Below are 23758 nucleotides of genomic sequence, written 5' to 3'. Positions count from 1 at the left end.
TGATCTGTGTAGGTGAGCATAAACTCTGTTGAACAGGTAGATGATGACATCCTGAACTCTCAGGCAGGACTGATAGTCCAGTAGTGAGACCAGCGACACATACCAGCGGTGCAGCGGTGGAGCAGGAGAGTGAAAGAAGCACTTTTATGGTGAAAAAACAAACCAAAACTCTCTACTAGCATGATTTGAGAGAGCACAGATTTATTAAGTTGCCTTGTCAAAAATATATTGCAAAGATAAACAATAATTAAAAAGTAGCAAAAAACACAAACAGAAGCTACTGTAATTTCATTTATTCAGAGAAAACAACTATTCAAACTAACCTGGCCCTATCTGAAAAATAATTTTCCCCTAAACCTAATAACTCGATTGTGTCACCGGCGGCAACAACTGAAATCAAGAGTTTGTGATAACTGTTAATGAGTCTTTCACATCTCTGTGGAGGAATTTTGCTCTTCTTCAACACTCACCTTAACTGAGCCAGGTGAGACCTGCAATTCTTTAGATGTGGTTTTGTGTTGTTTTGGAGTAATTTTGATCGGCCGGTCACTCCTGGGAAGGTTCACCAGTGTTTCATGTTTTCTCCATTAGTGAATAATAGCTCTCACTGTGGTTCTCTGGAGTCCCAAAGCTTTAGAAATGACTTTGTAACCTTTTCCAGACTGATAGATGATCAGTGTCACAGTTAATTCATGGGGGGATTAAATGATGATTCATTATAAAATCAAATCAAATTTATTTGTATAGCACTTTTTACAACTGATGTCACAAAGCAGCTTTACAGAAACATGATCACAGGACAAAGAATCAGGCAAAACACTAAACAAAAAATATGCAGAATACAAAAAAAACCCAGAGAGTGTGGAGGAAAAACTCCCTCAGAGCTGTAAGAGGAAGAAACCTTGGGAGGACCAAGACTCACATTTAAGGGGGGATCATCCTACCACTGGTCAAACAGCTTTTAAATTAATTTTAAAAATTGTTTTATACATTCACATAGGTTTTATATATCCTGGAGTAAAGCAGCACAACTAATGGAAGCAGTTAGTGTTCATGTAAGCTTGGATGTAATCTGTAGTGGAGAGTAAGATGGATGATGAGCAGCTGATCTGTGGTGGGTGATGGAGAAGAGCTGACTTCAGAAACTTCCATCAGTCTGGACGGACAGGGGACATGAGAGCCTGGGGGTCCAACATCCATCGGTATCGGGTCAGACAGGTGGGCAGTCAGTAACTCGGAAGAGCAGCGAGATGGATTTAGTTTTAACTGGATTTATGTAAAACAGAGAATATAAAACATTATCAGAGTGTGGCAAATGACTCCAGCAGATCTAAATAAAACCACCTAACTAAAGGCAGAGAGCCAGAAGGTAACATAGACATGGAGGCACCCTGAAACACCAGCATCCACCCACTCCACCGTCCACAAACCTGAGTGACCGTGTGCAGTGGGAGAACAACAGCACCAGCATCTCAGTTTACCTACAATTCCCTCTGTCCATGAACCCCTGGATCTGCAGCCTTATCTAAAGTGAAAAACATTAATTACCAAAAGCTAAACTAAACAAGTAACTTTTCAGTCTATACTCAGACTGTGTCTGAGTCCTGAACATATTCGGGGAGATTATTCCAGAGTTGAGGCGCTTTATAAGAGAAAGCTCTTCCTCCTGCAGAGCTCCTCTGAATTTTAGGAACTACTAAGAAACCAGCACCCTGAGATCTAAGTAATCACGGTGGTTCATAATAGGAGATGAGATCTCGTAAATACTCAGGAGCGAGTCTGTGTAGGGCTTTATACGTTAACAGGAAAATTTTATAGTCTATGCGGAATTTGACTGGGAGCAGTGCAGTGCTGATAGGACTGGACTAATATGCTCAAATGTTCTAGTTTTATTAAGGACCCTGGCTGCAGCATTTTGAACTAGCTAAAGTTTATTTAATTACTGCAGTAACATACTGACAGTAGTGCATTACAATAATCTAGCCTTGAGGTAATGAAGGCATTTACTCATTTTTCGGTGAAAAAAAAGCTGTTCTAGTAACATTAGATATGTGTTTATCGAATGCTAGATCTGAACCTATGATAACACTAAGGTTTTTAGCTACTGAACCAGGTGTGACGGAGAAGTCGGCCAGATTTAACATTAAGTCTGATCATTTATTTCTAGCAGCTTTGAATTTCTGTTTTATCATTATTTAATAGGAGAAAATTGTGAGACATCAATGTTTTCACATCTTTTACACATTTCTCGATTTTCTTTATTCTCACTCACATTTCTTGATCAGAGGTTTAATTACCGCTGTTTTAATGACTTTGGGTACATGCCCCAGGGTAAACGATGAGTTTACTATCATTAACAGAGGTTTAATTATATACGGCTGTACCTGTTTTAGTCATTTTGAGGGAACTGCATCAAGTGTGCTGGTTGTGCTGTTTGATGAGGAGATAATTTTCTCTAGTTCTACCTGTTGAAGTGGGTTAAAAACTCATCATAACTTCAGTAACTGAGTTTTGTCCTATATCAGTCACACCAGATGACATATTTATCTGTTGAATTTTATCCTGAATGTTTTCAGTTTTCTATCAAAGAAGTCCATAAAAGCGTTGCTGGTGTGAATGGCTGGAATCTGAGATTCAGTACCTGCCTGGTTTTTAGTTAATTTGGAAATAACACAAAAGAGGCCAGATACGCTGAGTGGGCTTTATTAAGTTCTTTCTATATTTGACAAGACTGCCTTTCCATGCAGAATAGAACACTTTCAGTTTATTTGATCGATATTATTATAAATTTTGTACTGACTGCTTTAAGGTACGACTTTGATCATTGTACCATGGTGCAAGCTTTTTTGTCTCTCTTTTTTGTGTTTAAGGGGAGCTACACAATCTAAAATAATCATTTTCTAAACAACTGATTAGTTTGTCTAGTTCCAATGAGTCTGCTGGACAGTGTACTACAGTTGAAAATCAGAAAGGTTAACAGTAAGTGACTAAGAGAAATCAGAATTTGCAAATTTACTAAACAATAATGATAGAGGCAGCTGTGTGTGTGTGTGTGTGTGTGTGTGTTTGTTAGGGAGGACTTTATCTGTATTTTTTTTTTTATACATAGGCAGATTTTTAATTTGTAATCAAGCAAGAAAAAATTGTTCACTGAGTAATAAGAATAAGAAAAGAAATAATAGTATATAAAATATACTAATACACCTCCTTCCTAAGGGGTGTGTGTTTATATGTCAGTGTTTCTAATGGATTATCATTTCTCTCTCAGGCTGGGTCGGTGTAATCTATCAGATAAAAGCTGTGCAGATCTGGCCTCAGTTCTCAGCTCAAACTCCTCAACTCTGAGAGATCTGGACCTGAATAATAATAAACTGCAGGATTCAGGAGTGAAGCTGCTCTCTGCTGGACTGAAGAATCCACACTGTAAACTGGAGAAACTGTGGTAAGATCATCAAAATACAACAAACAGAGAATCTCACCTTCACACACACACACACACACACACACACACAAACATGATCTCTTATGCAAATTAAATTAAGCAGGTGTGCTCGGTCCAGAAAAGGCACAAGAAAATGCCGATCCATACTCCCGATCCAGTTTTTTTCAAAGTCCGATCCGGGTTTTCCAGCGCACTCATTTAGATAATCCATTCCAGTTTTTGCTGTGTTTTCGCCAGTGAGAGTAAAATCCGGTCCGCATTTTTCAGCACACCTTCAGCAAACGAGCATAGCATCTCCCCGGGCCGGGAAAGATGAACTCCGGTCAGACCGGCTGGAGGCAGCGTTAGCTCCCTTTATGAAGAGATTTTTCTTTGAATTTAATAAAGTTTTCTCTCTTAACATTATGATGTTTGCTTGTTGTGTTTTAGTGTCATTATGCTTATTGTAGTATCTCATCTCAACTAGTGGGTATGGGTAAATTTCACAATTATTTGCAAATAAAGTTTATGAAACATGTTATGTTTCTTATTTATGCAACTAAAAGGTAAAACTGTGTGAAACGTAGCTTATTTTGATAATTTAGCTTTAATTGCTTGTAAAAAATATTTATTATATTATGGTTACATTACTAACACAGGAGCAGGCTGACACCTGAGCATACTGAAATGCTTGTCTTTGTAAAAAAAGAATCTCCCCATCATGCCCGGACTGCAGGCAGGGCAAACAGTTGGTATTGAAGGGAGTGTGTAGATGGGGTGGAGCAGCAAAGTGTGGAGGAGATTGGGGAGTAGAAGGCATTTTGCTTTTAAATAGTTTACAATATTTGCACTGATTTTTTTTAAGCTTTGGTTTACACTTGTTCAAGAGCACTGATGAGTACAGCAGTCAAGAGTACTGATGCTGTTAATAGACTATTTTCTACTCAGTTTGTGTGTTTTGCTTTTTAATACAATTTACAATATTATTTGCACTTATGGCTTTTTAAGCCTTGGTTTACTGTCGCCATTTCTGTTTGTTATTTATTATTTTGTCTATTTTGAGTTTATTAATTGCTAAATAAACAGGTCAGTTTCTCCTTACCAACCATTGTGTATTATTCAAACACACCTAATTCAGCTGGCTACTTGTTATCAAGAGTAAAACGCTTTTCAACATGAGTTTGACAACAAAGTAAGTTGGCTAAATAACTTTAAACTTTAATACATGCTCGGATAGGCCGGTATCGGTATCGGCCGATATCGGTATCGGATCGTAAGTGCAAAAAAAAATCGGTATCGGATCGGAAGTTCAAAAAGCTGGATCGGGACATCCCTAGTCCAGATACCAGGTGGAGAAGTGGAGACAAAGTGAAAAATATAGTTTGGGAGGGAAAGGGGAACTGCTGTGTTTTTGTTGATGTGAATGACTGGAATCTGAGGTTTATTACCTGCCTGGTCTTTTCTATATTTGACAAGACTGTCTTTCCACTCAGAATGAAACACTTCCAGTTTAGTTGATCGATATTATTATAAATTTTGTACTAACTGCTTTAAGGTACGAGTTTGATCATTGTAACACATTGCGAGCTTTTTCTGTCTCTCTTTTTTGTGTTTAAGGGGAGCTACACAATCTAAAATAATAATTTTCTAAACAACTGATTAGTTTTTCTAGTTCCAATAAGTCTGCCGGACAGTGTACTAGAGTTGAAAATCAGGAAGTTTAACAGTAAGTGACTAAGAGACTGTGTGCTATGCTGCATGAAAGTAAGACAGCACCTATCTATTTATCTATCTATCTATCTATATAAAGAAATCAGTATTTGCAAATTTGTGTGTGTATGTGTGTTAGGGAGGATTTATCCGTATTTGTTTTTTTTATATAGGCAAATTTTTTATTTGTAATCAAGCAAGAAAAGAGGTCACTTCAACACCTACAGTTGCACTTATTTTAATTCACTGATTAGTAATAATAAGAAAAAGAATAATAATAATACATAATAAAGAATATAATAATTATCTCAAAAATATACTACTACACCTCCTTCCTAAGGGGTGTGTGTTTTTGTTTATATGTCAGTGTTTCTAATGGATTATCATTTCTCTCTCAGGCTGTATGGGTGTAATCTATCAGATAAAAGCTGTGCAGATCTGGCCTCAGCTCTCAGCTCAAACTCCTCAACTCTGAGAGAACTGTACCTGAGTAATAATAAACTGCAGGATTCAGGAGTGAAGCTGCTCTCTGCTGGACTGAAGAATCCACACTGTAAACTGGAGACACTGTGGTAAGATCATCTAAATACAACAAACAGAGCATCTCACCTTCACACACACATACACACACTCTAAAACACACACATACACACACACATGATCTCTTGAAAAATATAAATTTGGAGGGAATGGGATACTGCTGTGTTTTTGTTGTGAAAACATTGTTTTACCATATACTTTCTATTTTTTTCAGCTTAGCAAATACAACATTCTTTTAGAAAAACAACAAAAAATTACTTTTTATTCCCACTTTTATGGGTGTTGACACTTAATTAGCGGGTGTTTAAATACTCCTAAAAAGGCGAGCTCTGACTATGAGTTCTTTTGCTTCCTGCTTCTGTGCCGTTCAGACGCTTCTCTGCTTAGCTCTGCTCTCTCTGCTATCTTTCATACTTTTCTTTATTTTTAGACATTTTCGAGCTACAGTGTCTGAGCTCATTATTTAGATTAGCACTAGCACTACCATATTTTGTTTCTTACTTTATTTTTTTCTAGTTTCTTTTGGACATTTTATAGTAGAGCCATAGGCACAGGAATCAGAAAAGTTTCTGTAGAGTGCTAAAGAAGAAATCTACAAGATGCCTCCTTGTGTGGGTTCAGAGCACCAGTGCTGCCAGAACTGCTACAATCTTCTACAAAGAATGACTGTTTTGGAAAAAAAATTCGGTCCTTGTTATCAGAGTTTAAGGACTGGCATTTCTGCGCTGTTTGAGGACCATCTGAGAGTGGGAGTGCTGCCAGCGGAAAACAGGTTTTTAACGGAGCAGCGAGCAGTGGAGATGAACAGAACTGGACCAGCAGATCATGTGGACATCTGTAATGTGAGTACAGCTGAAAGATATGGGCAAAACCAGCAATGGGTTAGCATTGGAGCTAAACCCAAACGGCATGCCACATACAGCTCTGTAGTATCCTCCACTCCTGCTAACATAGCACATCTGGCTAATGCTAATGCTAAAGCTATTGCTCAGAGATCAGAGCAAAGAGCCAGAGGAAATCAGTTCCAGTCACTTAGTTTGCAAAACAGATTTGAGTCACTGCAAGACCTTAATGACTTTCCTAATACCAGCCAGTATGATTCAGAAAGAACCAGAAGATTCAGCCATTCAAAACACCCCAGGAGAGCCACAGGGCTCAGCAGACACCCTTGTTTTGGGGATGACTCTGTTCATGGCATGAAAAATAATCAGAAACTCATCGTTCGATGTGAGCCAAACATCACAGTTTCTGAACTGAATGAGAAGCTTCCAGCACTGCTGGCTGAATACAGAACAGTGAAACGAATCACTGTTCATGTTGGAAAGAACGATACAAAGAAAGAGGAGTCTGAGGTGTTAAAAGAGACTTTAATGATCTTTTTACCACACTGCACAAGTTCAACATCCAGACATTCATCAGTGGTCCTCTACCTGCAAGGGGCTGCAATATGTTCTCTTGACTGTTGGCTTTAAAACATTTGGCTTCAGAAAACCTGCAGGTCAAACGGACTGAACTTCATTGACAATTTCAATCTGTTTTTTTGGGAAGAGAGATTTTCAGGCGAGATGGACTGCACACCAACAAGAGGGGAGTCAAATTCCTGTCACAGAACATAATTTTTTCTCTGTGCAACTTCTCTGTTCCCACTGGTGAAGACACGTCAGCTTTAACACCCAAGGACACTGTCTGCACTACAGAGACACAACATCCTCCCCCCACAGAGACTGCGGAGTTATCGGATGGGAGCCATGTTCTTCTGTATCAGCTGCCGGAAACACCGCAACTGCATGAACACTCCACACCATCCTCCATCTCCACCTCATCATCATCCTCCATCTCCACCCCATCATCACCCCACCTGAACTTCCCAGCAACCATGGAGAAGCTGGTATCTGCAGGGACAAGGCTGATGCTTTCTCTGTCAGCGAGTCCTCAGGTACAGCGGAAAATCAGCACAACTTCTCCTCCACAGTTACCTACTGCCTCACGGACCCAGCAACCCCCATCCTCACCGGACTGGACTAATATGGTCAAATTTTCTAGTTTGATTAAGGACCCTGGCTGCAGCATTTTGAACTAGCTGAAGTTTATTTAAGTTACTGCCGGAACATCCAGACAGTAGCGCATTACAATAATCTAGCCTTGAGGTAATGAAGGCATGGACTAATTTTTCTGCATCATGCAGTGATAGGGCATTTCTTAGCTTGGCGATGTTACGTAGGTGTAGAAAAGCTGTTCTAGTAACATTAGATATGTGTTTATCGAATGCTAGATCTGAATCTATAATAACTCCAAGGGTTTTAGCTGCTGAACCAGGGGTGACGGAGAAGTCAGCCAGATTTAGCATTAAGTCTGATAATTTATTTCTAGCAGCTTTGGGGCCTAATAGGAGAACTTCTGTTTTTTCACTATTTAATAGGAAGAAGTTGTGCAACATTTATAATTTCACATCTTCTACACAATCCTCAATTTTCTTTAATCTCACTCTGTCGTCAGGTCTGATGAAGAGCTGCGTGTCATCCGCATAACAATGAAAATCTACGTCATGTTTTCTAATAACTTTGCCCAGTGGGAGCATATATAATGTAAATAATAATGGTCCTAATATAGAGCCTTGTGGAATTCCATATCTTACCTTGGTATAACTGGAAGACATATCATTTATCCTCACAAACTGGTAGCGATCGGTTAAGTATGATTTAAACCATGATAATGCAGTTCCAGTTACACCAACCATGTTTTCTAGTCTTTCTAAAAGGATAGTATGATCTATTGTATCAAAGGCTGCGCTCAGATCGAGAAGTACGAGTAGGGAAACACAGCCTTGGTCGGCAGCTGTAAGTAGATCGTTTGTTATTTTAACTAAAGCTGTCTCAGTGCTATGATGAGGCCTAAATCCAGATTGAAATTTCTCATAGATTTTCTTTGCAGGTAAGAGCAAAGTTGTTGGGCTACAGCTTTTTCTAAAATCTTAGAAATAAATGGTAAGTTTGAAATAGGTCTATAGTTAGACAGTACAGTAGGATCAAGATTTGGTTTCTTGATCAGAGGTTTTATTACAGCTGTTTTAAAGGCTTCGGGTGCATGGCCCAGGGTGAGTGATGAGTTTACTATCATTAACAGAGGTTTAATTATATCTGGTAGTACCTGCTTTAATAATTTTGTGGGAACTGCATCAAGTGTGCAGGTTGTGCTGTTTGAAGAGGAGATAATTTTCTCTAGTTCTAGCTGTGGAAGTGGGTTAAAGACTTCCAACCTAACTTCGGTGACAGGGTTTTGTTCTAAATCAGCCACACCAGATGACAGAGAGGATGTAATATTTATCTGTTTAATTTTATCCCGAATGTTTTCAATTTTACTATTGAAGAAGTCCATAAAAGCGTTGCTGGTGTGAATGGCTGGAATCTGAGGTTCAGTACCTGCCTGGCTTTTAGTTAATTTGGAAATAACACTAAAGAGAACTCTAGGATTATTTTTATTTATCTCGATCTGTGAGGCCAGATACGCTAAGCGGGCTTTATTAAGTTCTTTTCTATATTTAACAAGACTGTCTTTCCACGCAGAGTGAAACACTTCCAGTTTAGTTGATCGATATTTACGCTCTAAATTTCGTACTAACTGCTTTAAGGTACGAGTTTGATCATTGTACCACGGTGCGAGCTTTTTCTGTCTCTCTATTTTGTGTTTAAGGGGTGCTACAACATCTAAGGTAGAGCAAAAGGTATTTTCTAAACCTTCGGTTAGTTTGTCTAGTTCTACTGGGTCTACAGGAAAGTACATTATAGATGATAAATCGGGAAGCTTATCTGTAAATTGTTGGGCTGTAAAAGGCGTAATTGAACGTTTTACAGAGTAGCTAGGGGATGTACGTATATTATGACTGAGATGTAATTTAAATGAAAGAAGGTAATGATCTGAAATTGCGGAGGTTTGAGAATGAATATTTGGGTTATCTATGCTCACACCCAGGGTCAAAACTAAATCCAGAGTATGATTACAGTAATGAGTAGGTCATGTTATATTTTGAATAATACCAACTGAGTCTAAAATCGATGTGAATGCCTTTTTTAATGGATCATCCAATTTTTCGAAATGAATGTTGAAGTCTCCAACTATAATCACTTTATCATTACTTACTGCTAAGTCTGTGACAAAATCACTAAATTCTTTTAAAAATTCTAAATAGGGCCCTGGTGGTCTGTAGATATTAATTAAAGAAAATGCATTCTTTTTTGTAATTGGATTAATTATACTTGTGTAAAGAAGCTCAAAAGAAGTAAAATTATCATAGTGTTTCTGATTGCTAACTAAGGTACATGAGGTAAAGTTAGAATAAAAAATTAAAGAATATAAGTAAAATAAGTATATCTGAAGAAAAGCAAAAAGAACTTCGGCAACTAAGATATGATCTAAATTAATTAAAAAACAAGAAAACTAAATTCTTATTACAAAGATTGAGACATGAAAACACTGAATACTCAAATAAATCTGGAAAATATTTAGCAAATCTCATTAAGTGTAATAAAAGATAAAACAATTATTCCAACCCTAAAAAAGTCAGCAGGGAAAATAGTACAGAGACCTGATGAAATTAACGACACCTTTAAAGATTTTTTTTTAAAAGTATATTCATGAGACAATGAAACCAACTTAGATGAAATCAGTAACTTCCTGGACCACATCAAACTGCCTAAATTAACCAAAAACCAAAAACATACACTTGAAATATCATTATCTCCAGAAGAATTCTACAAAGCCCTAAAACACATTCCTAACAATAAAGCACCAGGACCTGACGGATTCCCTGCTGAGATTTATAAACACTATTGGTCATCCCTATCTCAACTGTTTTACAGAATGATATCAGAAATTAAACAAAATGCAAAACTACCAACAAACATGAATACTGCAATCATCTCCCTTCACCTTAAACCAAACAAAGACCTACCCTACCATCCAGCTACAGACCATTATCATTAATAAATACAGACACAAGAATAATCAGCAAGGCTCTAGATAACAGAATAGAAACAATAATCCATAATTTAATACATCCTGATCAAACTGGATTTCTCAAGGGTCGACATTCATCCACCAATATGAGCAGATTAGTGAACATAATAGATTACACCTCTTACCAGAACATACCAACAGCAGTTGTTACCCTGGATGCAGAGAAAGCCTTTGATAGAGTGAACTGGAAACTCTTATTCACCACACTGCACAAACTCGGGTTTGGAGAATCATTTATTAATTGGATACAGATTTTATACACTGCACCTAAGACCACAGTCAACACCAATGGAGTAATATCTCAACCTTTCACACTACACCGGGGGACTAGACAAGGATGCTGTCAGCCCGCCGACTCCACCCTCTCCTGCCCAACAGCGCTTGGCTTCACCGTAGTTTTAATCACCGGCCCCACCCTGAGCACCTGAACTCTATTACCAGCTCTATAAAGGAGCTCCAGTTAAGAGACTCTCTGCGAAGTCTTAGCATTTCATTTGAACTCTAAGCTCTGAGCATTATATTCGTATTGTTTTTCTGGTAGTCTGACCTCTAGCCTTGTTTATTTACTTCGTCTCAGCCTTTTCCTCTGAATACCCTGTTTGCCTGTGATTCGACCCGTGCCTGTCTTTTGGATTGTTTATTTGAATAAACCAAGTCTGCATCTGCATTCAGTCTCTTTACCTGTTTATGGTGACAGATGCTCACTCTCTCCTTATCTATTCTCTATCTTCATAGAACCGCTAGCAGCAGCGATACGTCAAAACACACACATTAAAGGAATCCAAACACCCAACATGCAACATAAAATCAGTCTATATGCAGGTGATATCTTACTATTTCTACAAAAAACAGTTATTTCAATAAAAGAAACAATCCAAACAATCGGAAATTATTCAAAAATATAAGAGTATTCAATCAAATGGTCAATATCTGCAATTCTCCAATAAACATAAATAAACCTGATGTTAAACTGAAAACACTACCCATCCCCATGTGCACTAATTCACATATCTGGGTGTGAGGGTCTCCCCCAGCTGTCAGAGTTGTTTAAACTCAATTTAAACTCATTAAACTAAATCAATAAGTGATGATCTCCGCCGTTGGACAACACTTCCCCTTTCACTTGCTGGCAGAATTGATACAATTAAAATGACAGTATTACCAAAAATCAATTATTTATTTTCAATTATTCCCATTCAGCCCCACCCACCTGGTTTCAAACTCTAAATACCACAATAACTAAATATTACTGGAAAAATAAACCACCCAGAATCAAACTCACCACATTACAGAACTCAAAATCACATGGCGGCCTAGAGGCACCAAACTTCCACCATTATTTTAACAAGATAACAAACTCTGTACTCACACCAACCAGTCATTCACCCATCTGGAACAACTCAGACTTTATCATTGATAAAAAACACTAAACTACCCACCTTGAATCGAAAAGGGATCACACACCTCAAACACATGTATCACAATACCACCTTAATGTCACTACCACAATTAACCCAGAAATACGGCATTGGGAGAACTCAATTTTTACAATACCACCAGTTAAGATCAATCACCTGTTCAAAAATCACCCCAATCACATTAGACCTGCCTACACCAATTTCAGAATTTCTTAGAATTACTACAACAAATAAAATATTATCCAAAATATATAAAATAATATCTCAATTGAATCTTACTATTAGCTTACAGTGCAAACAATGGGAAGAAGATTTATCATTAACTTCTAATGCTGATTTCTGGGTCCAGGTGTGTAATAATAATCACAACATGATCAGAAACACTAATTTACAACTTATCCAGTATAAAGTTATCCACCGAGTTCACTACACCACACACAACATGTATAAAATGGGATTCACAAACTCACCAATTTGTACACAGTGCAATCAAAACACAGTTGATAATTATATCCACGCTATGTGGCACTGCACACCCGTTAACCAGTTCTGGAAAGAAGTTATCACCCTCTTATCTCATGCCCTCACCACCCAAATCCACCCAACACCATCACTCTGCCTACTAGGAGACACACCAACCACTAACACAACACCACAAAACAATAGAATAATCTTAATGTCGCGAGTCATCGCCAAGAAAATCATCCTCATAAACTGGAAAACAAAAATAACATTAACATCAATCACTGGAAAAAATCTACTAACAGACTATCTCTCTCTACACACTCAGAACCCACCAAAAACACAGATTCAGACCCAATTTAGACACATCTAATTCAAACATTACAGTAAATCACAATAATCCCACACAAGATAAACTGTAGCAAAATCATTAATTAAAATTGCACATAACTTCATGATTCTGTTTTCTGTTTAGCTATATTTTTGTGTATATATGTATGTCTCTTTCTTTCCTATTTTTTCTCTTTTCTTTTTTTCTTTCTCTGTTTTGTTTGTTTGTTTGTTTTTTTTTCCCCTGTACCCCCTTCTGCATCTCACTCCCTCCAACCCTACACTCCCCAACTATATTAAATGTATATATGTATATGTAAATTAAACAAATAAATGAATAAACAAAAAGTACCAATAGTCCTCTGAAGAGTGGAAAGAAAATCAGACATTGCTTTTGAAGTGTGGTTCAACAGAATCATTTAAACCCTAAACTAATAAAACTACCTCTGACCATGTGCACATAAATATAGATCTCTCACTTAACAATACTAAATAATCTTATTCTAATTTCACCCTCATAAAGAGAAATACACTGAGCAGCATGTTCTCTGTGGGAAAGTGTTCTATTCTGAGCTCTTTATCAGAAGTACATGCATGTCTGTTTATCTGAATTAAAGTTCAGTGTTAGTTTAATCTGCAGTGTGAGATTCAGCTAAATGAATGATCATGTCTTGCTTTAATAATTTATAAAATAATCACTGAAACTTTTCTGTAACCAATTTATTGATAAAGAAATTAGAGTTAGTTTGTGTGTGTGGAGGATATGTATATGTATTCATGTGCATATTATTGTTTATAGTAAAGGAAGGGAAACATGTTAAACATTTCTTAAATATGTAAAACATCTTCAGCTTCACTCATTTTAATTCAGTAAATAATAGTATAATATTTTTACATGAACTGTTATAAACAATAGATATATTTACCAGATGTATTATAGTTTAAAAAGGGATTGCATAACTATTATGGGATAAAGCATAATTATCTCAAATATATACTAATAGGGGTGTTTGTGTTTATATGTCAGTGTTTCTAATGGATTATCATTTCTCTCTCAGGCTGGCTGGGTGTAATCTATCAGAGAAAAGCTGTGCAGATCTGACCTCAGTTCTCAGCTCAAACTCCTCAACTCTGATAGAACTGAACCTGGGTTATAATAAACTGCAGGATTCAGGAGTGAAGCTGCTCTCTGCTGGACTGAAGAATCCACACTGTAAACTGGAGAAACTGTGGTAAGATCATCAAAATACAACAAACAGAGAATCTCACCTTCACACACACACACGCACACACACACACACACACACCACTACACACACACACACTAACACTCCCACTCACTCTAACACACACCACTACACACACACACACTAACACACACAGGCGTGCACATTAGGGGCTAAGGGATTTTAACAGGTAAACTCAGTAAAGGATTGTTTATTAGCTGATTAGTTGGATCTGGTGGAAAACACACAATTTTAGGGCAGAGATCAGGGTTAAGAAACTGCTTTAAACTACCAACATAAAGTACTGTACTAAATTCTGGCTATCCTCTACATCCAGCTTCTAGATATCTAGTTATTTAAATGAATTGTTGTTCATTATAGCTTACAGTAAGTCCTGAGATCTTAAATTAATAAACACAGTTTGAAAATGAAATAGTGATTAGCTGATCAGGTACATCAGGGCAAGTTGAACATTACATATATAGTTTATTTTTTCTTAAACCTTAACTCCCTATCTATCTAATTCCAAAGTTAAGCTAACTGACTAACACAGCTGCAGTTTATTAAGCACACAGTGGGTTTGATCTGTGTGTTTTGATTCAGAGACGTGTCTTTTTAACCAGCTATCAGAAACAGTGTCACCACAGTTTACATGGTTAGCTCCTTTACCTTTCTTTTAGAAAAATCTCCGTATATCCAGATCTGTTTTAACATCAGCTGATTCTGTACCCCGCTTCTAAATCTCACAGCGAGGGGGAGGGGCTTCCCTCCCACCAGCACACTGACTCTCCTCCGCGCGCCGCAAAACCAGCAAGCTGATTGGCTGCTTCCAATGAGGGGCGGAACTTAAAAAAAGATTTCCTATTTTCACAGCGGTCACTCACTCCTCATTAACAGTACAGCTGAGTAAAACTATATCATTTTTTGGGGGGAAAAATTTATATCCGCCAAAAATTTATATCCCGATTTATTCCTTAATTTCGGTCGATACGACATAATTTCCATAATATTTCGATATAAATACTCTGAAATAAATCAATGCTCACTTTTATTTGCATATAGCAAAATAAAAACACAACATCCCTGTCAAACATAAACCTATAACCTATATACATATTACCAATATAAATAACTTTAAATTATAACAGAGGCTTCTTATTCTTTTGTAAACAAATTTAACAGATCAAAATAAAAATGCTTCAACCAGGATAACAGATGCAAAAAGCCTTCATACACATAAAAGGAACATGATATCCCCGTAAAATAATCAAACCTATAGACTTTATCATCTATAAATAACTCAGTTACAACATAAACTACAAAATCGCTTCAGCCAGAATAAGGAAAATATTGTATGTAGCGGAACCGGTCAGTTAGGCTCGGTTTGGCTTCATCGTGGGACATTTTAGATGCAGAGTGGAGCGGACCGAACCTAGCCTAGAAAATGTCTTCCTTTGTTTTTTTTTGTTATCATTCTATTTTTTGACGTGTGTACTTGTGTGTATCTGTATGCCGCCCGCATCCGATTCAAAACCCTGACGCTGGCCTACAAGGCAAAAAACGGACCAGCTCCTTCATACTTGATGGCGATGGTCAAAGCCAGATCTGCACCAAGAGCTCTTAGAGCTTCCAGTACGGCTCGACTCGAACCTCCATCACTCAAAACACACAGAAAACAGACATCCAGACTCTTCTCTGTGCTGCACCAAGGTGGTGGAATGAACTTCCACTGGATGTCAGAACAGCAGAGTCACTCGCCATCTTCAAACGTCGACTGAAGACACATCTTTTTAAAGAGTTCCTAAACTAAAAAAAAAAAAAAAAAAAGAGGTTCCTAGGGTTCTAAACATGATTAAGTTCTATGTATCTCTTGATTCTAGTCTACAAACTAGCTTTGGATAACTTAAGTAACTTTGAAGCACTGTTGTAAGTCGCTCTGGATAAGGGCGTCTGCTAAATACCGAAAATGTAAATGTAAATGTATATAAGTTCCTGGAACAGTCTAATTCCCCCAGGAATACTCCCCCAAGAGTAAAACTTTTTTTATTTTATGTTCTGCAGTTACATTATTATATTAATTTATCTATATTATATTGAAGTCTAAAATAAACTTGTAGGTGTTTCGGTGTTTTTCCTTTTTATTCAGAGCTTTTGCACAGCGTTGTTTTAATGGGGCTTTTTCCTGTTAAAATCCGCCATCTACAGGCGGCCGCATGTAACTGCAGCAAGCATGCTGGTGAAAAAGAAGCCAAATTCAGCCTCCTGCTCAATTTAACAACTGAAAACAACAATGTTATATAATTTAATAATTATGTATATGTAAAATAATTGTTTAGCATTAACAAATGAACTATAAATAGCTGTAGTTGAGCCTGGTTAGCTCGGTCAGGACGGCCGGATGAACTGGCTGGCCTCCAGCATTACATATAGCTACAGAGGCTCCAGCTGATGATGTTAATCCTCCATAACCCGCCTTTCCATTTTGGCCACGTGCCTCTTATCTCCCTACGCCCCCACATCAAAAAGGGGTCAAAATAGAGTCGCAAACAAAACGTAGGAACCCAAAGCAGGGAATGAATTGCAAAAAGAAAAATGGATCATAACACACAAAGAAAAAGTGGTGTTGCAAAAGATTTATCCTGAAAATTATTACAAGTAAACAGTAACTTGTGTTCTCGTATTTGTTTGCAATATCAGATTATTAAGCAACTTGTGGATTTTTTTTTTTCGTGATTGTTTTATTAAGACCCCAATTTGACTCCTCAACTCTGAGAGAACTGAACCTGAGTAATAATGAACAGCAGGATTCAGGAGTGAAGCTGTAGTAGTTTCTGTAACACTATAGGAGAGAAATTTCTTCTACACAAAGTAACAGAGTGATTTATATATTCATCTTTAACTCAGAGATTTTACAGATCCTGTGATCTGCAGGATTCTCCTGCATATTGATAGTGTCTCCCTGACAGCCACAAATCATGTACATTATCCCACAAATCAGTATATCGAGCTGCTCATGCTCATTTTTGTGCAACAGAGCGAGAGAGTGATGAACATTCAGGTCTCTTCTTGAGCTCAGTAGAACTATCAGTGTTCTCTGTGGGTGGAATTTACACTGCTCTCTTTGGCAGTGTTTAATGTAGTTCTACAGGTCAATAGCAGAGGGTTGGAATGCAGGGTATATAAAATCCAATACTAATGCCTGTCTTACCCTGTGTTTGTCTATATGATGTTAATGACTATAAGACATGTTAATATACATTTACAGGTCTGATTCTTTCACAGGTATAGTTAAGCTTATTTATACTTGCTCCTACAACATTGTTAGGAGCTAGTGGGGGTTGGGTGTATGGGGGGTCTTTACACTCCTAGTGTGTGAATATAACTGTTCACTCATCTGTTGTACTTTTCACTCCTTCTCTCTGCAGGCTGATCAACTGCAGTATTACAGAAGAAGGCTGTGCTGCTTTAGCTTCAGCTCTGAAATCAAACCCCTCACACCTGAGAGAGCTGAATCTGAACCTCAATAATCCAGGAGAGTCAGGAGAGAAGCTGCTCTCTGATCTACAGGAGGATCCTCACTTTAAACTGGAAAAACTAGAGTAAGCTATTGAATTACTGTCTCTGAAACACACACACACACACACACACAATTGATGGTCACCTACAGCGTTTTAGAGTTGGGTCTAGGTTAATTTGGTAATATTGTATACAGTGAATTGGTAGAATGTTACACAAAATGCACCAATAATGGGGATTTTGATTTGATGAAATAAAATCAGTATGTTTGGATGGGTTACATCACATGTAGCAGCCCTTGGCATCAAATAAATCGCAGAGAGTCTCTAACGGGTGCTTGTATTTATTTCGAGTCTTTCAATCCAGTAGATGGACTTCAAGTATGTCTCTATCTCTGATGAACACCGTAATGAGCACCGTGAAAACAATAAAATATAAAACAGAAACAAAAAATACACTTTACACATAAATGCAAGTTACATGACTAACAACAATGTAGAATCAGACACAAAATAAGCACTCAAAAAGATACATTTACACCAGTCTTGCATACATTTGTGAAACAGAGAGCTTATACTTAGCATTGCAGAGTCTAGCTTAATTAGGGAAAATATAACACAAATAACACACTTTGATAGCTTATTTCACACTTTGACATATAATCAACTGCAACATACCTCGTGCCGCATACCAAGGGTGCAATATTTAATGAGGCTTCTACCTTTGTTGGCTGTGTTTGGCTGTGCTTCTAATAACTAATAAAGCTACATGAGGGAGTTTAGCACAACCTCCAAACTTCTGTACAATCATCCAAAAGGTGCAGCAAAAAGACAAAAAATGACTCAATGAAAGATTGAGTTCAGTAAAAAATGAGTTCAACACACACAAGGAACCTTTTAAGGTGAAAAATACTCTCTTTACTGCAGCAGCAACTCCTCACAGCAGCAGCTCTTCCCAGCAGCACCCTCAAACTAGCTCCCTCTCTTAAAGGGGCAGTACCAACTTAGGCAGTAAAGAAACTGAACAGGGGGGGGGTCATTTACATCACAGCATGATCAAGAACTTCCTGTTTCTTAAAGGAAGGAGGTGTTTGATTGACCTGCAGAACAAACCAGATCAGACCATTATTTTAGTGACGTTTAGGGTGAAATCAGACCTGTGTGAAACAGAGTGTGTTACTGTGGTTCACAGTCACTGGAAATATTGTATCAACTTCAATCAAACCTGTTTAACTTTTAAACACAGGATGAACTTCACAGCCTTTTCTCAGTGCAGTGAGAATATATTACTCTCTAAGACTCATTATTGGTTTAACAAACCAAATATTTTTAATATCTATAATTAAACATATAATACATTTTTATTTAGTAGTTTTTACCAAAAATAACCCAAAGTCTCCATCTCTACAGTGTAGAGTGTGAAGTGTTTGGTATGTGAGTGTGTGGTTTTATAGGATTAAGCTGTAGTTTGTTTGATGAAGCTGTTCTGAATCACCTTGTGTGTGGAACTGTGCTCAGTGAGTTTCAGTCAGACAGAGAATGAGAGTTTTAGATTTAGAGGATTTTATACAATTTCTGTTGCTTGTGGATGTTTTCACAATCTAATAAGGTGAGTGCTGACTGTAAGTGTGTGTTCATGTCTGATCATTCTGTTCTGTTTTCTGCTTTCCAGCTTCTGAAAACCTGACCTGCTCTTATTGGACAATCTGGGCTCTTCATCAGCTCTTCATTCAGCACTTCTGTGGAGTTTAGAAGCTTCCAAAATGTTCATATGAGCTGAAGTGAGATCCGGCTGTTCAGCAGCTGGAATAGCTGAACTAAACAGTAACAGATCATTATCAGAACAGCTCTAATCTTCTTATCAGAGTGGAAATAGAACCTTGTTGATTTCTATATTGTGGAGTTTAGTAGGAAAGTGGGAGCCTTGTCTGTCAGAAACTGAAATTTTCACAGATGATATTTTGGTTCCAGAAGATTCTTAATTCCTACTGAAAGTCAGTGAGAGGTAGAGCAGCATTTTCAGACTCTTGGGTAAATACCCCGAGCTCTAAATCATTGGCTGTGCTAAAATGTGGTGTGGAATCTGGTTTAGAGAGATCTGAATCTACACATACAGTATAGTACATTTTTATATTCTGTATAGCAGGCAGAGCAGTGAGGGTTAACCAGTCGACAGTGATCAGTTCAGCACTGTCTTATACTTTTATCATGTTGTTTAAATCAATAAGAAATGTGTGGAAACCTTCAGAAGCTGTATAAACTGTATCCACACTCATTCTTTTAACTTTTACAGAGCCTTAAAATGTGTTTTATTTATTTTTAAGTATTTCTAACCAGAAACAGGAGCTGGAAATTAGCTTCTGCTAGAATTCCTTTATACATTACATAACTTGTATTTTGTGTAACAGTGTTTATCTGCATTTTCCCTGTAATATATGTAAATAAATACATAGAGGATAATCAAATCCAATAATGTCTGTCTTCATTTTCTGAGTCAGAGTTTATTCTGTTGTGTTTAATTATGAAACTTATGAAAGGTTTTATTAAGGTGTGAAAACTGGTATCTGTTTCCCCTCCACAGTGTTAACTGTCTGTTAACTCACTGTAGAAAACACTTTCAGCTTCTATGGAATTTAAATTCATTATTTTAATTTTAATTCATTTAAATTTTAAAATTCATTAAAACAAGACCATTAGAAGAGACTATAGTGTGGAAAAATGTGTTTTATACAGTTTATATAAAGAGACAAACACTGAATCCAAAAGCCTTTTATTTCTATGGGACAGAAGATCAGTGTTTCAGCAGTGATGTTCAAATCTGAGTTTTAAATCCTGAATGAAGCAGAAGAAAGTGAGCTGAGTAAAGCAGAGGCTGGTGGTCCTCACTGCTCAGTGTCCTGCTCTCTCCTCAGTGTCCTGCTGACAGTAGGCTGTGTGTAACTGCAGCTGCTGTAGCGGTATGCAGTCTGGTATTATCTGATATAGCAGGGGGATATAATAGGAACTGGGCCCAACTCCCATTCTAAATATACAGATCTATAAATTATAATAACCCAATAATTCACTCTTGTCAACCGTGCAACATCCTCCTATTGAACACATCCTCATCGACTGTCCTGCCTATAACCATATAAGACAATCTTCCTATTAAGAAAAGAACATTAAAGACCTTTTAGGGGAAAAAAACCCACCAGGGAAGATCTTAAAGTTTTTATCGCATCTTAACCTGAAACACCTACTTTAATACATTTGTAGCTAAATATATTTCCCTTATCGTGCTAGAAACTTTAAACAACTTTGCTCTGTCTGGATATATAAAACCAAGTGTATGCTACAAATAGCCAAATATATGCTGAAGTGGCAATAAAACCCCATCAACCAATCAACCATCAAGATGTTGAGAAAACTATTTCAGGTGTCAGTACCTCATCAAATCACTGTTGGGAAACACTTCAGTACTGGCTAGTTCTTTTCTTACATTATGCGTTAGCTGCACAACCATCCTGTGTTTCCTTCAGGAAATGCACTTTTCTAGTTTAATAATGGTGTCATCTACAAACTCTAGATCCCACTCTTTTATTAATGATCCAACAAGAATCATATTAAAGTATTAAACTATCTAAACCCAGATCACACCCAGATCACACCTTCCACAACAGACCAGCATATACCAAACTTCATAAAGCCTAAACCCAGACTTTTAAAAGTGTAGAATTAATCAGAGTTTCTCAGATTAATGACTAATGAAACTTTAAAACCTTAGAACATGTTTGATGGGAAAATGTGCAGCTTCCAAATCAAAATTAGCCTCCAAACATTTGACTCTAGACTTCAACAAAAACCCTCAATAGAAAACCAGTAGATTTAAACTTTAAATTTTCCTCCAGCAGAGAAAGTCCTCTGACTCTGATATTAACAGATTTAATTCCCTTTTCTTACATCTGTAGAACAAAGCTGCATCCAGACTTATGTGATGATGATGATTTTGTGCACTTGGGGTAAAACACAGCGGTTGGAGATTGTAATGTTCATAAACACAAAGAAGAGAATCCATCAATGATTGTTCAGCATGAGAATGAGAACCACAGTGAAAGTGCTGCACCGAGAGACTCCAGTCAAGAACAGATCTTTTACTGCTGAAATAAAGTCAGTAATTAGAGGCAGGTTGGGGGAAATTTACTGAATCATTTCTACTTTTACTAAAAACACTTCAGAAACACAGAGAGATCTCCTTACAGTTTCTATTTTACAACTGCTGAGAAGCATTTACCAGTACTTTAGATTTTACTTTATCTAAACTGTAAATACAGCACCACACCTCCCTCATACAATTAACCAAACAGGGATGGGTTTCCCGAAAACGATCAATCTTAGTGAATAACGAACTAACTAACGAATGACGTGAGTAAAGAACGAGCCAGTTCTGCAAGTGTTTCCCAAAGAGCTTCGCAACGTGAAAATTAACGAACGAGGTTAAAGAACGTCTTTGTTGACTCCTCCCCCAAAACAGCGCACTCAATCGATCCACATATATCGATTCAACACTGCCAATATGCAGTATTTATTCACTATTACACCCTAAAAACGTAGAAATGTGTTGTAATCATCAATATTATACATATTCTGACATTTAAATTACAAAAAGATGTACTTTGGCATTAATAAAATACTCCTAAAGATACATATGACTAAATAAATACTCGAAAATATAATCTATTTAAATTTTTTTTACTTTTTTAAAACGATTATTGTTTATATATATATATATATATATATATATATATATATATATATATATATATATATATATATATATATATATAGATATATAGATATTATACTAATATTATTAATAGTAATTTGGCGAGTAATATTAATTTATTATTATAATTATTAATAATAATATAAAAAATATAATATATAAAAAATATAAAAATAATATAATAATACATATGCGTATGTTATATATATTAAACCAACATGAGTATGCTCATCCAATCACCATCTCAGTTGGGTTTAGGTCAGGGGATTGTTAAGCCCACCTTTTTGTTTACTAGATAATTCCATATGCGTCAATTAATAGTTTTCATGGTTTTAATATTAATCCACAATGTAAAAAAAAATAAAATAAAAACAGTGAATGAGACGTGTCCAACTTTTGACTGGTATTTATATATTTGTGAGCTGATACACCCCAGAGTTTGCCCAGATAAACGGCCACAATGTTGGTTAGAATCACCTGATTAAGGAATAATATTAAATATTACCTGCACATTCACCGATACCCTTTACAATACGTGTAGGTGTGATTAAAGACACCGCAGGCGTCCCCTGCACCGGACCTACAGTACCAGGGATTTTCCCAATAGCATGGAAATATATAGTGTTGTGCTGTAATTCCCGGGCTGGTGGGAATTGTGTATAGTTGTGTGTATTCCACAGTAACAGCCTGATTACAGAATCCACGGACTTGCTGACTTTGCAGCTTTGCTTAGACCGTGAGCATCATACAGGAATCTGGATTTTAATAATGTATTCGTGGGTTTGCCCAGTTAGACTACAAGCCACAGACAAAGTTGGCATTATAATATAATATAATATAATATAATATAATATAACTCATTCACTCACTTACTCATCGTCAACCGCTTTATCCTTTAAGGGTCGCGGGGGGGCTGGAGTCTACCAGCCGGCATCGGGCGGAAGGCAGTAGGCTATACACCCTGGACAGGCCGCCAATCCATCGCAGGGCTGACAGACAAAGACAGACACACAGACACATCCACTCACACACTCACACCTAAGGGGCAGTTTTTAATTTTTATCCGACATCCAATTAGGTCTTTGGACTGTGGGAGGAAACTGGAGCACCCGCAGACACGGGGAATAATATAATATAATATAACATAATATAATATAATATAATATAATATAATATAATATAATATAATATAATATAATATAATATAATATAATATAATTGATTATAATTAATAGTAATATAATATAATTGCTTCAACCACGGAAATTAACATTTTTCTCCCTCAAAATTGGCGGTCCCTGGTGTTTAAGGTGCTGAACTGCAAGTCGAGATCCCCTAAAGAAGCTCTCTAAAAATAACGA

At 37.0% G+C, this 23758-nt stretch overlaps 2 protein-coding genes across 3 annotated transcripts in view; both read left to right on the top strand.

Annotated features, from left to right (window-relative positions):
- Nucleotides 1-23758, top strand: part of LOC125789903 (NLR family CARD domain-containing protein 3-like) — a 335798-nt gene that overhangs the window by 9577 nt on the left and 302463 nt on the right. Inside the window, exons 2-3 of one of the 2 annotated variants that reach the window (XM_049472999.1) lie at nucleotides 5530-5703; nucleotides 17546-17719. In XM_049472999.1, the coding sequence (XP_049328956.1) occupies nucleotides 5530-5703; nucleotides 17546-17719 (348 nt within the window). Of the gene's footprint in view, nucleotides 1-3268; nucleotides 3520-5529; nucleotides 5704-17545; nucleotides 17720-23758 lie in introns of those variants that run through there. The other variant, XM_049472998.1, reaches the window with a different exon arrangement.
- The window catches only part of LOC103029152 (NACHT, LRR and PYD domains-containing protein 3-like), a 442571-nt gene that overhangs the window by 290312 nt on the left and 128501 nt on the right, over nucleotides 1-23758 (top strand). The gene's annotated exons all lie outside the window — the stretch shown is intronic.

The sequence above is a fragment of the Astyanax mexicanus genome, unplaced genomic scaffold (genome assembly GCF_023375975.1).
Source record: "Astyanax mexicanus isolate ESR-SI-001 unplaced genomic scaffold, AstMex3_surface scaffold_32, whole genome shotgun sequence".
NCBI lineage: Eukaryota > Metazoa > Chordata > Actinopteri > Characiformes > Acestrorhamphidae > Astyanax > Astyanax mexicanus.
This window is presented reverse-complemented; position numbering and strand designations above follow the sequence as displayed.